This window comes from Branchiostoma lanceolatum, chromosome 12, assembly GCF_035083965.1.
Source record: "Branchiostoma lanceolatum isolate klBraLanc5 chromosome 12, klBraLanc5.hap2, whole genome shotgun sequence".
Taxonomy (NCBI): domain Eukaryota; kingdom Metazoa; phylum Chordata; class Leptocardii; order Amphioxiformes; family Branchiostomatidae; genus Branchiostoma; species Branchiostoma lanceolatum.
In genome coordinates, this window is record NC_089733.1 from 7,742,603 (window position 1) to 7,757,884 (window position 15,282).

A 15,282-nucleotide genomic window follows, 5' to 3' on the forward strand; every position below is an offset into this window, starting at 1 on the left:
CTAGAACTACTGGCAAAGCTACGGAAAAAGTAACTCAACACAATTGTATTATCCTGTTTCGCATTACTAAATGTGTCTTGCATCACGAAATGTGTAGTCGTTGTAAGACAATATGCTAACCTGTCGCTGCTGCGTTTCGTCGGTGATGTTTGTGTTGTAGGCCCAGGATGCGGTAGAACTCCTGTAGTAGACATCCTGGGCTTGAGTGTTGTACCGTTCTAGCCACGCTATCGCCGCAGTTTCGTCTGTACTGGGCGTCCCCGCTACACTCACGGCGAGAAGGAAAAGGATGACAGAAACGGATGTGGTCTGACACGACATTTCGGTGACTTCTTCCAGCGCGTGTACCAGTTGTAGCTGTTAGGTACGGAAGGGGCGTGATGTTTACTTTGGAAGTACCATTTCATTGGGGCTTTCTACTCACACGAAAAGTTGCTTCTACAAAAATGTGCAATTTGTCTTAGAAAAAAAGGGAGCAACACTCACCCAAAATTGCCCCCTTTACTCTTAGATTTGAAAACGACAAATGGCATCGTAGATAGATCCCCTCCCCTTCTTGATGATAAATGGTTTGCCCCTTTATGGTCCACTTACGTCTGGTTTCTCTGGCCAAGATTGTGCAACGCTTGATCGACACTTGTCGTCTCCCAGCAACGTTTTGTTACACCCTTGATATAGGGTAAAATCCAACACTTCAATTGAAGTTTTATTGAGTTTATTCTTTGTGCTGTTGTGTGAAGGGTGTTACATATAGTTGTCACTTTAAAAAACTCTGGATTTATTTGAACATATGCTTGCGATTTGCATAGGTTGTAAGGGGTGCGATTGGTAGAAGAGGACGAATTTCCTCCCTTCTTGGAATAAACAAAATGAACACAAAACGGTGTTTTTAGGGGAAATACAATGAGCTTCAAGAACGATAAACATTCCCTGGGTGTCCAGGTAGGCCGTCTAAAGAAGAGCAAAGAGGTAAACAACAGAAGCCTGCTAAGAATATTGGGACTTTACCAATCATTAACGATACAAGGGCATCGTGTGGCGTAACAGTTTGGGGTGTTCGGCCAAGAGTCAAGAGTTTCTGGGTTAGAATCTACTGACGTGCCCTGATGCTGTCCCCTTGGGACAGGTACCTTACACCCAGGTGAAAATGAGTACCGTGTTTCGGATAGGGACGTTAGACCAAGGACATTATAAAGTCCTGGGTTAGACAGAGACCTTGTGTTTGAGGAGATACTTCGAGCACGTCAAAGAACCCAGCACATTTATCGATGGGTAGGGGTTCCTCCCGGTGTGAGTGGATCAGCATTCCAGTGGTGTATGCTTTCGTAACCCCTGCCCTGTCATCACTCTGAGTGAGTCGAGCTTGTCTCCATCAAAAGTGCTGTTCCGGTCCTGTTTAGTCCATGGGCCAGGTCCCTCAAAACAGCAATTTGGTACCAAACAGAGGTACCGTCCCTTTCCATAAAGTGTCAAACGGCAAGGTCCATTTGGATGACGTCACTTGGTCACGTGATTACAGTAGGAAAGCTGCTCATGGAAGTTGGCGATCATGGCTTATAATAAACTTGGGATACTACAGATACAAAAAATCCATGATAGCACTTGTCCCTCTCGGTGGTACCAAAAACCTGTTTGCCCCATGGACTAATTCTTGTAACGGTCAACCCGTTAAACCTTGATGTAACAGTGTTACGTATAGAGTAAGAAAGAAAGGAAGGTCAGAGTAGGGGGTTGACAGGCGTCCTTTATTTTCCAATAGCCCGTTTTTCATCTAGACCGAATAGTCTCACACACATGAAACTGTCAGGCACATTAAAACGCCATAAATTTTATCAGAATATCTCATACATGGGAACACAGTTAACGTTAGAAGTATAATTAAACGTTGAATGCTCCTCGTTTGAATTTGCAAAGTTCCTTGTGATCCTCTCGACACGATCATTTCCACACCAGAAACTGATAAACACATCAAGTGTCAACTTATTGAAACATCTCATACATGAAAAAAACAGTTGTAAGCATGATGACCTGTACATTTGAAATTATTCATGACATTTATGTTTGAGTGACCCCCTCGACCATAGAATCATTAAACATCACGTGACGCTCGGGCGTATGACATAATTTGTCGCAAGACCTTTCCAAATGCCAAAATGATGAATTTTATCAGAACGCAAAGTGGTTGTGATTGAAATAATTAATTCCTCAAATGGCAGTTATCATATTTCTCTCCATTATTGATACAAAATAAATTAGATCAAAATACATTGTTTTACACGGTGGTCTTCTTGCTTCCCGTGCAGTATTACTTTCCAAACAGTAGAAATCATAAAAGTCATGATCATAACCTTTCAATAAAGGGCACAATTAATACATACTTATAGATAAACCCCAAAGCGCTGTATTTGTTTAACAAAGCGATCAGCTTTTTGTCAGTATCACCAAAAATTAGAATACTTTAAGTACGAATAAATACTATATAATGGTAATATTTATAGCACAAGTATTAAAATGCTATGTCACCAAAATCGTTTATCAATCATAGAAGCCGGAAGAAGTTTGTTCAAAACCGGAAGAACATGGCTGCCATCAGCGCCAGGAGCATGACGGGAAGGGTAGCTTGGAGAGCCCGGGCGAAACTGGCAGCTGTAAATTTGAATAGTAGAATATAACTGTCAATACAGAACAGAAACTAGGGCTTTGTTCTACGACAGTGTTTTCAATGGTTCAGCCAAAATTCTTATAGATAGTCAATACCACCATACATTGTATCTCTGCCTTTCATAATATAATCAAGGTTTATTTACCAATTTAAAAAATCCTAACATTACGGTTTGAATATTTGTTCATAAAAGCCTAACGAGTTGATTTACGATATGATTTTTCCGCTAGCAAAACTTGACATTATTGAATGAATGAATTAATGAATGAACTTAATTGCTCAACAATCGTACATGGTACAATGCATGGCATTGAATTGTGAATAAATATTACTAGCCTAATCTATCTTACAATTCTAACTACAAAACATTATCGATGCCAGTACATGGGTTACAATATAGTCATGTATGGATAATTCTGTCTCGCTTTTGATCATATATTGATTTGTAGAGAAATCGACCTATGCATGTGAGATATAGGAGTCGGATATGACAACTGTACATAGAAAATATCGCTTTGTGTTGAGATATCAATATGACAGGACAATTTCATTCACCTGGATCCTTCGCATCCTGCCAGGTGTCGGCGTCCCACCCGAGTCTTTCCCTGTTCTCCCAGTTCTTCTGTTTCAGCCAGTCCGTCAGGGGCTGGAAGTACTTCAGGAGGGAACTAGCGGTCATCGACCTTTGACCTGTGATGGCCTCCATAGCGTCAGGCCATGGCCGACTCGCGCCCATCTGTAACATTGCCCTGTAGTGTACACAAATACCATATTGCATATTAGTCGTTAGGTATTTTGCATTTTTTAAAGATTTTCACATCCCAAGGAACACTGCATCTTCCCAAGACTCTCAAAGGCAACGCATCTATAAGCAGCGACACCTGTGCTGCAGTGCAATATGAACCAATCAGAATTCCCTTGAGGAAAGTGACAGATGGTCCCGAAACGTCGGTTGATTCAGTCACTTAGTTGTGTAAAAAGAGTATTTTCATTCTGCATCTTTCCAAGAATGCTAGCCCCTCTAAGCACTATATGTATCGTTGGAACGCCGTTTTAACGAAAAAGCTGACGAGCTTCAATGAAACTATATCAAGAGTCAGGCAATATTTCAAATGCCTTGAAATAGCGAGAAAAGACTTGAGAGTGGGTGGTGTAGCGTAACGGCAGGGTTTTCGGCCCAGAACCCAACGGTCCCGGGTTCGAATCCCATGACGCCACCGATCTAGATCTTGTGCCCTGGGGAAAAGGCGCTTTACACGACTTTCCTCACTCCACCTAAGTGAAAAAGTTACCTAAGTGTAAAAACGGGTATATTATGTCTGTGGGTCACGACACCAGAAATAGCTGCTTGTGTCTCACGCGTATAGCACAGTTGCAATTCTAATAAGATCAAAATAAAATCAAAAACATCGGCACCCACTTGAGTTTGTCACCTGCGGCCGTGGACCGGTAGATGTCGCACGTGTGCAGAGGACCTGTGTGGCCGGCCTCCTTACACAGAGCCTCGTGGAACTGGAACTGGATCACAAAACTCACGAAATATCTAGGTCATTCAGAGAAAAAAAATCACTGAGAAGATATCTAGTCTCCAAACATTATGCTAAACTTGATTCAGAAATCAACATGAACTACTTGTGAAAATACATAGATGCTGTTTGATAAGGTAGTCTAGTAACGGTTAGTATGTTTGGCCCAGAACCCAGAGGTACTGGGTTCGAATTCAATGACATGCCGCCGATGTTGTGTCCTTGAGAAAGGCACTAAACATCTGACTTCGGTTGGGGCGGTAAAGGCGATGGAAAGAGATGTTAGTGCTTCATCTTTTAATACCGTATCCAAGATAGCCTGGATTCCCAACCCCCAAACTCTAAATATCTATCGTGTGGGATTTCAGAGTTTGGGAGTCTAGTATCCAGGCTATGTCCAAGACACAGTGGATATAACCTGGTCGCCAGTCTCTACGGGTCGGCTTAGGGGTGTTTTACCGGGCCCATATTGACCCGTTTCTGTCAGAATGTCTTCTTAGCTGGCATTGATAGTTATCACCTCTCCTGAAAGACCTAATTAAGCCAAGCCCGATAATAATGTATTTTAATCAGGCGGACTCCAGGAAGATTAGTGTATAAATTGTTAAGATTGTACACTAATGGAGATCTTGATAAAACAAACAAACAAACAAACCCACCCCCGAGTGGGTTAAGTTGTCCGGGCGGGCGGACACCACTCCCAGCGCCTTAGAGATACGGGGTATCAGCCTACAATGGATAACACCCCACAAAAAATATTGCTGATTGCACGTGAGTAAAATGTACCTGATGTAAGGTACGTTGTAGGGAATATGGATCTTGCAGCCAGGATCAAACAGGGTCTCATCTCTGGTGCTGGGAGGCTTTATTCCCTGGTACTTAGTCCTAGGAAAATGAAGCAAAACAAATGCTTTTTTATAATCTAGGTTACCTCATATAGTCATAGAAAAGAACTTCAAATACCCAAAATACTAACTCTCTGGAAGTATATCTCTGTTACTAACGAATGATTGTTATTAAAGGTGGCGCTAGGGTTAGTTTCAACGTCACTGAAAACTGATATGTCCTTGGTGCTGAAAACAACATCCTTTACTGTAGATCTGGGTTCAAACGCAGGCATGCGGGTTCAAACGCAGTAAAATCAATCTTTCCACATATTTCATGCCTATTATTAGAGATTGACATCTATTCAGCTTGATCAGAGATTTAAAGTTTAGAGGCACAGCAAGTTAAGAATTCGCCAAGATTCTATTGTAAAAATATCACTATTACTGACTCTCACAGCTTTTACTTATGAGTGTTTTTTATCATGCATTTGTGCTGTTTTAAGGTTATATTCCTATACCTGAGCCTCCACCATTCGGCATAATAGTCGTTAGGATTAATGGAACCGTCGAAAACTCTCCAACGCCATTGGTCAATCAGATATCCAAACGGAAGAAACGCGATCTTCCCCAGTGCTGTGTTCATCAGAAAGTTGATGTCGGATTCTAGACAAATATCAAATCCAGAATCAATTATCAAAACGATTAGCCGATTTACAGAACATTCACAAGAGTTACAAAGAATAACTTTATTGCATGACAATTATACACGGTACAAAGTATGGCAAGAATTCTTTACTCTCAAACACCCGAACCTATTTTTGTGACTAAAATGACCAAACGTTAACGGGGTCAAAAATGACCCCGAAATGTTTTGTTCAGTAAAATCTCCCCTTTCACTTTTTTCGCTGATTGTTATCCGTACATTGCTTCATTAATGTAAGAGGAATATTTTGGCATGTTTAGGTATAATAATTCCCGTCATTATCATTATTTATGCAAAAAGGTCATAAGGACCATGTCTTGAAATATTCCTATTTAGACCGGGAGGGGATTTTTGAGGCCCACCCCAATTTCATGTTGCATAACTAATGAACGGCTTACGCGAGAGCCACCAGGGCCAAACTTGGTGACATTTCATAAAATGTCCTTAACAAAAATTTCAAATTAATAGATTAAGTTCATCGTTTTTCGTGTTGCCATGGCAACGGGTTTTTGACAAAATATAAAATAGAAGTATAGAATAAAACTTAAAATCCTAATTACTAATACAATACATCAAGGGCTAGCATACGTTTTTGATATCGTGTTATAACAGAGTTGGGCTGATCATTAGTTTCGGCATTTTTTTAATGATAAATCAGTCGTTTAGATATTTACCTATTTTCGCATTGTGGGGATTGTTGCATTTAAATTATGTACTCAAAACAGCCTGTAGTATCGAGACTCTGAAAACGTTTTGTACGTGTTTTGAAAAATGTGAATAACTTATTACATATAGGTAATGGGTAAGGTATCAGGAGGTAAAAGCGTGAAAAAGAGAGACTGTATTCTTTAGAAGCTTTTACAATGGAGTCAAACGTTTTACACATTTTGTACTTACCAGGGTCCTCTGTTACTTCGTCCAGTAGGCCTATCTGTTTGAGATGTTTGGGTGTGGCCACAGACATGGCGAGGACATCCCCAACTGCCTCATGGAATCCTGGATTAGCGCCACCTCTGGAAAAGTTAACAGGCTAAATTAGAGAGGCAACATTTGCAAGCAAATACAATGTTTAGCCCATACTCCTCCCCAATGCAAAAAAATGGACTGTCCCAAAATAACACTTGGGCATATTGAAATATTAAGAAAATACTTCTGCTCAAAAGTGATCTATTGCAAAGTCATCCCATTCCGAAATGGAGATTTCCCAATTTGACCCTCTATACAAGAGAATGGATTCATCCATATTATACGTAATGCTATATATGAAGTTTTGACGAGGAGAAGAAGAAAATGACCAAAAAAAACATATTTTTTACTATGGGTAAAATATAGAATATAAGAATGTGACCCCCTATGTTTGAATGGATGATTCAAGAGTATACATTTTTGGTTTAGAAATAACGGAAAAGGTGTTTACTTCAAAAATCGTTATGAAGGGCTGTATGCCAAACATTTGAATGAGGGCCTGTGTACATGACCAAGGCAAAAACATGAAACTGGAGATGCGCATCTTTGTTCTGAAAAATAATTCTGAAGTGATATGCCAAAAGTGGGAACAAAGCACATGTCCTCGGCAGTCCCATACCACATTTTGGTATGAATACCAGTGCACCTGCGCCAGAAATGCAAGATAAATTGATTAACTGATGAATTGGCCAATCGGGAGGTCGCATTTTGAAATACAGTGCTCCCAAAAAACTCAATAAAATCACTTCAAAGGTCTATATCGAAAAAAATGAAGAAAAAACGTCGTTTTTTGTTGCCTAATTCACCTTTGTGCCATTAAGCTCATTTGGTCTAAAAATGACAGAGATAAATCGATTTCAAGATTAGACAGGAGAAAGAGAAGGAGAGAAAAACTGACAAAAATGATATGTTTAGCCCATACCTATAGTTTGTCTAAACATAATGAAAACAAAAAGATGACTTGCAGAACGCGAAACATATATTGTCGTTTAGAGAGTCAGTTGAGCAAAGATTTAATTTTACAATGTTAATTGTTCTGACTACCTCCTATGTGTCCTAATCCAGACTAGACAACGGGTTATCCTAGGATTCTTTTTTGACCATTCATCTTGTGAATTGTGTGTTTTTATGATTATAATAAAGAATTTAAGTTAAGTTGTTAAGATGTATAGGGCGGTGCCCATCCCCGTTTCATAGCCTTGGACCACACTGTGGTGCAATCACTGCAGCAGGGGGCTAGTCCACCGGCAGTGGAGTGTGTTTAACTTCCATACTGTTTCAAAAGTATGTACCATTTTTATTGGTATGACTCAATGCGCCTCTTGTCCAGAGGTGTCCTACCCGGGCGCGAACTCGGGCCTTCTGGTTCCAAGTAATTTGAACCAGATGTGGTAAGTGACAGAAGCGCAGACCACTACACCGGCCACAGGGACACCCCTGGATTACCATAATAAAGAGATTACTAGCTATATAATACATTTACATGATGTGTCACCTGTAAACATAAGGCTGGTCGGCGTACTGTGTATAGTACTGTATGTGTCCCATCTCGTGATGCACGATCAGAAGATCTTCCATGGTAACATCCGTACACATCTTGATCCTGAAAAAACATAACACACAACGTATATCTAAAACCAACACAAATACTAGGCGATGGATAAACTCTATATTAAATATGATCAACAAGAATGGCTAGATGTGCAAATGTTAGATGTTACCTGAAGTCCCTGTCCTTGCTGAAGTCCCAGGCCGAAGGGAAACAGACCACTTCTCTCCCGTCCGTGGGCCGAACCAACATGGACCTCTCCCAGAAAGAGCCCGGCATGGCTTCCAGTCCCAGGGACGTGAAAAACTCCTCAGATACGCGGAATATGTGTTTGGCGTCGTAATTCTGCAACATAGCGTCCGTCCATAGAGTAAGACATTTTAAAGATGTCTACCACATAGTGTGTTTGTTAGATTGCTGTCGGGCAAGACCCCCCCCCCCTCACTGGACCCGCGGCACGCTGGCGGCGTCGCTTCGTCCTAAGCTGGATTTGCATTACCCTTGACTTTATAATTAGACTATCATTCGAAATGTAAAGGCATGACCAAAAAGACAACAAAACACACAAAGCTTAAAATGATTCGTTTTTCGTCGATGAAATTCGTTGAGTGCTTTGTCAATTCTATCGGCGCAATGACGCCGCCAGCGTGCCGCGGGTCCAGTGAGGGGGGGGGGGGTGGCTGTAGAATCGGCGTCAACAGGACTTCATTCACACATGGGGGGCTTAATGTGCTACGCTGGTCAACCATCTAATGCATACGCTTAATTTAAAGTAAATGCATTGGTTTACAGTGTAATGAATCAAAGTTGATAAGTGCTGATTCTCTTTTAAGCGAAGATTCACGTGCATGAAAAAGTGTGTGGTTTTTGACGTGTTTTCAGGCGGTTTTTTTTTCGGGCTTTCTACTTTGTCATGGTTTGTTTTGTCTCTATACGACCCAGAGTTTATACAGACAAAAAAAGGACTTGACTAAGTAGAAAGTCCGACAAAACGACTTAAAATACGTCAAAAGCAGCCGGAACCCCTCCTTTGCTTGGAGAGTACTTCCTACGGACAGAATCGCCGAATCTACCGCGTTATAGATTCCAATCGGAGTATCTGTAGACAATGACTCCGATCGCCATCTTAACCTGCAGAACTGGAGTGATTGTGACAGATTGCAATCCGCGCCCTGACATATCATATGGTCGCAGAACACAGTATTAATAATAAGAAGTTTATTGCAAGTTCATGCCCGTGGGCTAATTGCAAATACATGGTAAAAACATAGAGAACATGCGTCAGTAAACAGTGTCTGACTTTGTTGTAACAATAGGCTACTGGTACTATATACAATTGTTGGCTATATCTAAACTAGCTGGGTTTGACTTCTTTTTCGGAAGCAGTGGATGACGAAAAGTCCCACTTTTTCTAGAATTTGTGGGTTCTGTGATTTCAAGAGAAAGGTAGCTTTTTGTTCATCCGTGAGTGTGTAAAAGTAGGGGCACTTCGTGGTAACTTGTTTAAATAATTCGGTTCTTTCGTCACTTGACAATGGGCGACCCCCGTCCCCAATAGTAGTTCGGGTACGGAGTAGTGCGTCACATTGCTTGAAAAGGCCGTAGTTTTTCTTCTGTGCACGTTAGCGAGGCTGAAACTGTGGTGAATGACAGAGGAATACATCAGTTTTGAGACAGTATGTGTTTGATTACGATGTTTGTTCGGTCGGGTTGGATTCGCGCCTGGATATTGTTACCGCCCGACTACTGTAAGTCGCCTGCAGCACGGTGACCTCCGCCGGGGGGCATATCAAAGTGGCTTTTAAAAGAGAACGAGCCGGCAATTTTAACCTCATTTTGCAGATATTTTGTAGATTGAACCTTGAAGTCAAACATACAAAAATCTGGCATCCTAATTGTACACCTTTCTATAAATTTTCAAGCGTCGAAGCTTCTCACCTTGGGATCCTTAACTATATAAATCCCTATAGGAGAAATACTGTGGTCTGCAACCCATATACTTTCTCACCAGTTCCACCATCTTGGGTGTGACGTCAATGCCGCCAGGCTTGTCGGGATACGGCTCCACTAGGTTATAGATGTTGTTCCAGTGTTGCGACCACATGTTACCTTCAAAGACACAAAAGTAACATTGTATTGTTACGTTGAAGAAGGTTAGACGTACAGGTGATAAGATGTGCCAAATACAGTTGCTCGTGCAACTGGATACAAATCGACGTTTCAGACAGCATCCGCTATTTTCCGTCAGTAACTAATGGAAAGAACTGGAAAACTAGGTTTTATACCAAACTCTGAATAGAGATGTTAATGAGATATAACATTGTCCTTACATTTCCCCTTCTCCCCTTCTCGTTATCTATTATCTAAAAGGGTTACCCCCCCCCCCTCCACTGGACCCGCGGCACGCTGGCGGCGTCGCTGCGGCCGATCGAATTGACAAAGCACTCCACGAATTTCATCGACAAAAAACGAATCTTTTTAAGTGTGTTTTGTTGTCTTTTTGGTCATACTTGTACGGTTTGAATGATATTCCCATGTTAAAGTCAAGGGTAACACAAAGCCAGTTTAGGACGCAGCGACGCCGCCAGCGTGTTGAGGGTCCAGTGAGAGGGGGCTTTACTTACCAAACAGATGAGCAGGTATGGGGTCGGTTAGGCTAACCCTTGTGCCGTAGGTCTCTCTAAGCTTCCTCCTGACGTAGGCGTGCAGGTTCAGGTAAAGCGGTTTCAGCTCCTCGTAGATATTCTCCACATCCTGTTCGAACGTGTCCACCTCGTACCAGGAACGCCAGCCTTCTCCAGTGTCAACATATCCTACATGTAGAAGAAAGGGTTCGAAGGAAGATGCCTCAGGAGAATCCTGAAAATATGCTTGGAGCAGAGAATCTCAAATAAAGAAGTCAGCGAAAGTACAGGCATATGCAACATTGTAGATGAAATAAAACACAGACGCTGGAAGTGGTTAGGACACGTCCTCCGCATGAACAAAACCAGACACCCGCATCATCAATCGCCCTCAAATGGAACCCTCAAGGGAAACGAAAGAGAGGCAGGCCTCTAGGGACCTGGAGGAGAACTGTAGAGGGAGAGATGGAGGATACGAGGAAAACATGGCACGAAGTAAGATGGATGGCCCAAGACAGGAAGGGCTGGAGAGAGTTCGTTGGCGCCTTATGCTCCACTGGGAGCGAAGAGGATTAGGTAGGTAGGTAGGTAGAAGAAAATGTGGTGAAGATTACCAGTACTTTGTTTGTTTGTTTTTATTTTTCTTTTGGACAGACAAGGACGACGTGACACTGCAAGTTTTGTCATAACTTATTTCAACAGTGCCATGTACAGAGAACAATATACCCATTTCTACACCTGGGTGGAGTGAGGAAAGTCGTGTAAAGTGCCTTTCCCAAGGACACAGCGTAGGTGGCGTCAGGGGATTCGAACCCGGGACCGCCGCTGGGTTCTGCGTGGGCCGAACACCCTGCCGTTACGCCACACGACCACACATGTACAACCAGTACTTTCATCATCATATGATTGAAAAGGAGGCACAGAAATCTTTGCTGCATTCTTATTGATACGTTAATGAAGGCTAGACATCCAGGTAATACATGTAAGATTCGCCAAAAACTCAAGCAACTGGACAAGCGGTTTCAGAATTTATCAAGTTGCTTGAGTAACTGTTTTTTTGGCGTATTCTTAGTGATAATTCAATGTTCCTTACCATTAGCCTGGGCAGCTTCGTTACTGAGACTAACGAACTCCTGATAGAGCGGCCTGAGACTCGGGCCCGCCGACGCCCTCCATCCGTCCCAGATGAACTGCAGCCGGTCATAGTCACGCCCGGTCGCCAACTCTCGCACCAGATCTACGCGAGATATCACGAGAACACGATTAGAACACGTGACTGGACGCTCGTTCTCATTTAAATGTACACATTTTGTAACCGTAAGTTCCGTTACCGTTTGAAGTAAGACGTTTCTGACATTATGTAAAGATATGCCACATATAAGGTGCGAAACAGTCATTTTTGAAAGCTAGAAAAGTTTTAAGTCGTCATAAAAACGACAGTTTGGCACCCTATATGTGGCAAATCTTAATGTCAGGCTGAACGTCTTATTTCAAACGGTAACGGATCCGGAAGTTACAAAATGTGTACATTTAAATGAGAACGAGCGTGGAATCATGAGTTAAAATATGTCAACAATCGAGGATAAATAAAGGTACTATTTTACTGAATTGAAAAGCGACTGACCCGGTTCAAACGCCATACAGTTTTCCTGACCGTCCACGGTTTCACAAACTTTCGCCGTGCTGTAGATCCGCCGCATTTCAGACTGGAGGTTCGTGAGCTGTGTCAACAACACATTTGGCCGCCACAAAAGCAAGGACAAAAAGATATCAGAACATTCCCATAACGTCATCATTTCGTTATCGAATTATGCTATGATTTGATATATGATTTTTTTATATACAGCCAATTACTATTCTGTTAGTAGTTTGTTAGTATTATTATTGTCTGATTTGTTATTGTTATTATTTACTACTATAATTATATTATGAATTGTTAGATTTATGTTATTTTTGTTAATTTAGATGGGGGAAGACCTTGTATAAGCCACTATGGCTTCTTTTCTTCCCCCAGCACATGTTTTTGTTTTGTTCTATTATGTAAAATTGATTTTAATATGTGCAAATAAACCAAACCAAAATCAAACCCTTCATGGCCAACCTACTAAACGAACAGAAAATCAGACACAGTAACAGATCTCCTACATATTGATTGTTATGATTGCCAGCTATAGAATGTATATATATAATAATTATGTTTAATTATTTTATCATAAATCCCGACGTATCCGTCTTCAACCTACCTGTTTTAAGGTAGTGTTTACCTGCGATTTTTAGAATGCATTTCTGGTTGAATAGGAATGATGATATTACTATAAGTAACCGGTAGAGTTGCCTTATGTCACTAGTTTTTAAGAACATAAATGTAAAAGGTACGTAATTAAGCCTATGGCCGCGAGGTACTTTCCATATTCTATCAAAATGATCTAATAAAACCATTCATTCATTCATTCATTTTCAACCATGTAAAATGAACGTTAACGTTAATAGGTAATATATAAACTTTTCCCAATACAATCACGACAATGATTACAACACAAAGACAAATGCATCTCGACTCATTTCGGAACAAAGATGACAAAAGCCTTTACTTTTTACGTGTATCATACTAGGTTATCCACGTGTACGTTGATACTGAATGTTATACTTTGAGTCTGTTGGCTAAGACAAACATACCCGCTCCAGTTTTGTTTGATTCTGCAAGGCGGCGCTTCCGAGCCTTTTTCTGATGGAGTCGAACTGGCGCCTGGTGTCGAACGACATGCCGGACCAGTCCCATAGCGCTGTGGCGTTCTGCGCAATCTCCTTGGTGAACTGTGACGTCTCCAAACTAACCTCCACCTGAAGAAAGAAATATTTGTACAGCTTTTTGTCTATATATCATTCAATATGTCATCAACCTCTAGTTTTGTGGTCCCGTATCTTCTTGGGATTCTGTTTCCGCCTTATGGGCGCGCGCGGTTTCAGGATCCCAAGCAGATACGGGGCCTCAAGCAGATACGGTCCCCAACCAGATACGATCCCACCAGCGGCCCAGCCAAAGAAATTGGTCCCGATAAGTTGAAAAATCGCAGTGGGGAGGCTTGCAACGGAGGCTATAAGTAGCCAGCTTCACAGCTACAACAGTAAGACTGCCCGGGTACAAGATGCTGCACTCAGAATGCAACAATATCCACAGTGTATTTCCAAAGAAAACTACGGTAATCCCGAGAGGACAGCTGTCTGTGACAAGTGAACGTAGCACATTTCTACATCAACACTGCACAAAAACGCACTCAGATAAAGTACAGGTATGCTTTCATCCAATAAGAGCATTCAACGTTACATGCATATGATAAAAGTCGTAATTGTGCCGTAATAAAAGCATGTTTGATTAAAACGGTCTCTTTTCCCATAAAGCAACATGTATACCAATGGACAGAGTATCATATAACTTAGAGTATACAAACGTTCATGGGAAAAGTTCCGTAGGGACTTAAAAGTTAACCTCCCTTGTTCAAGACAGATAGAAGGTTTCTTTAGACAATCTAGCTAAAGCAGTGGCTATTTCTAACGTGGCCTCGCCAAGAAAAAACATAAAGACAGACACCAAGTGTGCAGGTGGGATTTGTTAAACCGTACGCACTGCCGTGGGCTCAGGTTAGGACCAATGCCCACTATACCTCCACACCGCCTACCATGCAGCAGTGCCCGTTTGTAAAGAAACATCCCTTTATAACTGACATACTACTGTGTAATCATGTTAGTTATGCTATGATGTCGCACAGCCCAAGTTGGCATTTACAAATCGATTGCCCGCTTTATTTAGAAATTGTACAGTATCGGTTCACCGGTGGAACAACTGTAAACAACGGGGATTGCAACATAACACAATTGTATCATCCTATTTCCATTTACTAAATGTGTTTACATCACTCAAATGTAGTCAAAGTTTAGTAGTTCTCTGGCATTGCAAGACAATATGCTAACCTGTCGCTGCTGCGTTTCGTCGGTGATGTTTGTGTTGTAGGCCCAGGACGCGGTAGAACTCCTGTAGTATACATCCTGTGATTGGGTGTTGTACCGTTCTAGCCACGCTATCGCCGCAGTTTCGTCTGTACTGGGCGTTCCCGCTACACTCACGGCGAGAAGTAAAAGGATTGCAGAAACAGAATTGGTTTGACACGACATTTCGGTGACTTTACCCAGCTTGTACTACATGTAGTTGTTGCTGCTACGTACAGAAAGGGGCGTGACGTTTACATTGGAAGTACTGTTTCATTAGTGCTTTCTAAACTCCAGATTAGCTAATACAAACTCTATATTGAAAAACATAACCACATTCCTTTGCAGCAAATAATTTGCCAATATTGTAACTTGAATCAGGTAGAAGACGAATTTCATTTTATTGTAGACTGTACGTTATACAACATAGAGAATTAATTT

At 41.6% G+C, this 15,282-nt stretch overlaps 1 protein-coding gene and 1 pseudogene across 1 annotated transcript; both read right to left on the bottom strand.

Moving 5' to 3' along the window:
* The window catches only part of LOC136445703 (angiotensin-converting enzyme-like), a 30,762-nt pseudogene extending 20,420 nt beyond the window's left edge, over positions 1 to 10,342 (bottom strand).
* A 507-nt stretch (positions 10,343 to 10,849) lies between these two features.
* LOC136445705 (angiotensin-converting enzyme-like) lies at positions 10,850 to 15,027 on the bottom strand. The gene is made up of 5 exons (XM_066443837.1): positions 14,827 to 15,027; positions 13,534 to 13,698; positions 12,482 to 12,578; positions 11,951 to 12,094; positions 10,850 to 11,046 (listed from the first exon to the last, which is right to left on the bottom strand). Exons 1-5 carry the CDS (start codon positions 15,025 to 15,027, stop codon positions 10,850 to 10,852), a joined length of 804 nt encoding a protein of 267 aa, XP_066299934.1.
* Positions 15,028 to 15,282: the final 255 nt, after the last annotated feature.

What these genes read in the sequence shown, in the direction of transcription:
- LOC136445705 (XM_066443837.1), bottom strand. Translation starts at nt 15,027, where the DNA reads ATGTCGTGTCAAACCAATTCTGTTTCTGCAATCCTTTTACTTCTCGCC. An exon ending in ATCAAACAAAACTGGAGCGG is followed by an intron (nt 12,579 to 13,533) that starts GTATGTTTGTCT and finishes TTGTTGACACAG; the next exon opens with CTCACGAACCTCCAGTCTGA. An exon ending in CGAAGCTGCCCAGGCTAATG is followed by an intron (nt 11,047 to 11,950) that starts GTAAGGAACATT and finishes TTCTACATGTAG; the next exon opens with GATATGTTGACACTGGAGAA.